Source organism: Cyprinodon variegatus, unplaced genomic scaffold, assembly GCF_000732505.1.
Source record: "Cyprinodon variegatus isolate N-32 unplaced genomic scaffold, C_variegatus-1.0 Scaffold320, whole genome shotgun sequence".
NCBI classification, from domain to species: Eukaryota; Metazoa; Chordata; class Actinopteri; order Cyprinodontiformes; family Cyprinodontidae; genus Cyprinodon; species Cyprinodon variegatus.
This window is the reverse complement of record NW_015150773.1, coordinates 210,471-212,217: the sequence shown is the minus strand read 5'-3', so window position 1 is coordinate 212,217 and position 1,747 is coordinate 210,471. Positions and strand designations below refer to the sequence as shown.

Here is a 1,747-nt window from a genome sequence, read left to right as displayed (position 1 = left end):
ATGTGAGTCAAGGCAGGTGAGCAAATACTTTTGGCAATATAGTGTATATGGCTATGCAGAGAGAGGGCTGCTGCAGACGGGCTAACATTAGCCCTGGCTGCTGTTACCCTCGGAGGTCCACTGGTAGCTGCGATCCTCTCAACATCGGAATTTTGTTTCAAATTATGCACTAAATCGGTAAATCGGCCATATAGTGACGCATAAAAGTATAATTTTCTTGCCACAACTGATCTTAAGAAGTACTTTTATAGAACAGCAGCAACAGAAAAGAGAACTTTCAACTTAATTCTGTGATCTCTGTGAGTGCTAACCTGGAAGCTGCTGCTGCAGCACTGCATGGGTAAATAGGGAGGGGAAAAAACAACGGTCGTCTTGTTCTTGTGAGTTGGAACAGTACTATGGTTGAGGCTGATGACATTTCACGAGCACATGAGGACGCATAAGTAGATATATTGAGAAATGGCCACGTAGTGGTGGGAGGCAGCTGCCATGCAGCTCTCCAGCAGGGGGTTGGACTCTGCTTTTTGGTCAAATGGGAAAAGGGCAAAAAGCCGATTCTTAGCGGGTCGACCCGGTTTAGAAAAACCTGGGTTTTCATTGGGAAAGCGGCTTTAGATTTCCCCCTGCTTCGGAACACCTGGTTTCAACTGATCAATGGGCTTTTGCTGAACTTGAATCATTTCAACCAGGTGGTAGTAGAAATCTAAAATCTGGATTGTATACATCAATAAAAATGCAAAACAGAAAAATAAAACAGTATTCATCAATTCATAGGTAAGAAATAACAAAGGATTACCTGCTTCTGCTAGAAGTGTTTAACTTCAGGGAGTCAGCAGCTTCTGTCCGACTCTTCTTGGGTTTGATTGGCTCATATGAGGGGAATTCACCCCTCCTCTTCTTACTGATGTCATCATCCCCTCCCTCGACTTCCCAGGTGAGCTGGGTGACTGACGTAGTCTCGTTTGTTTCTTTCTGGTCCAGCTTGCGGATGTTGTGACTATACTTTGATGGATCGTACTTCAATGTTCGAGCTTTGTTGCCTTTCCGACATCTGAGCTGCAGCACAGGAAGGACTCGACCAAATTTACTGACAACCCAGTCCTGAAAGCAGAGAACAAAATCATAACCTCAACCTACAAATACAAAACTGCTTTTTTTGTCATCAGCAACAATGAAATCAAAACCAAACAGTTGAAGCTGCACACAGTGAACTCACAGTGAAGTCAATGACTTCATCCGCTTGTCTCCAGATCAATTGGATAATACAAATATTTATAATCTTGGTTTTTATACTGAAAAGATTCTGGAATTAATCAATTTCATTCAATTCCAAATTGAAAGACTGACGACAGATGAAGTTGAACAGCTTACTTTGTTGTATCAAAGAAAATCCCAACTAGAAACTGAACAGTGTTATCAGTTTCAGTTTGAACACCAGATCACCCTTAACAGGGTGAATCTTGCAAAATGTATGTCAGTTAGAGGGAAAACCCTCAACATCCTTTTAAAATCCACCCCAGCATACTGTGTGCACATCATAAGGTAGGATGAGAGAGTAGTTCCTAAAACAGAACCTAAAATAGAGTCTGTTTCTCCAAAATGTAGCAAGTAGAAATTGGAGTTAAAACAAGGTACTTCTAAAGATTCACTAAAAGAAGTCACACTGATTTTGGTGGATCCTTGCGACCCCCTGCTGCGGCAAACAGACAGAGTACTAAGTACACCACTAGGGCTGGGTACCGAACTT

The 1,747-nt window shown here is 42.1% G+C and overlaps 1 protein-coding gene across 1 annotated transcript in view; it reads right to left on the bottom strand.

Moving 5' to 3' along the window:
- The window catches only part of LOC107091002 (nucleolar protein 8-like), a 20,282-nt gene that overhangs the window by 14,262 nt on the left and 4,273 nt on the right, over positions 1-1,747 (bottom strand). Inside the window, exon 2 of the mRNA XM_015384699.1 lies at positions 797-1,127. Within this exon, the coding sequence (XP_015240185.1) occupies positions 797-1,127 (331 nt within the window). The remainder of the gene's footprint in view (positions 1-796; positions 1,128-1,747) is intronic.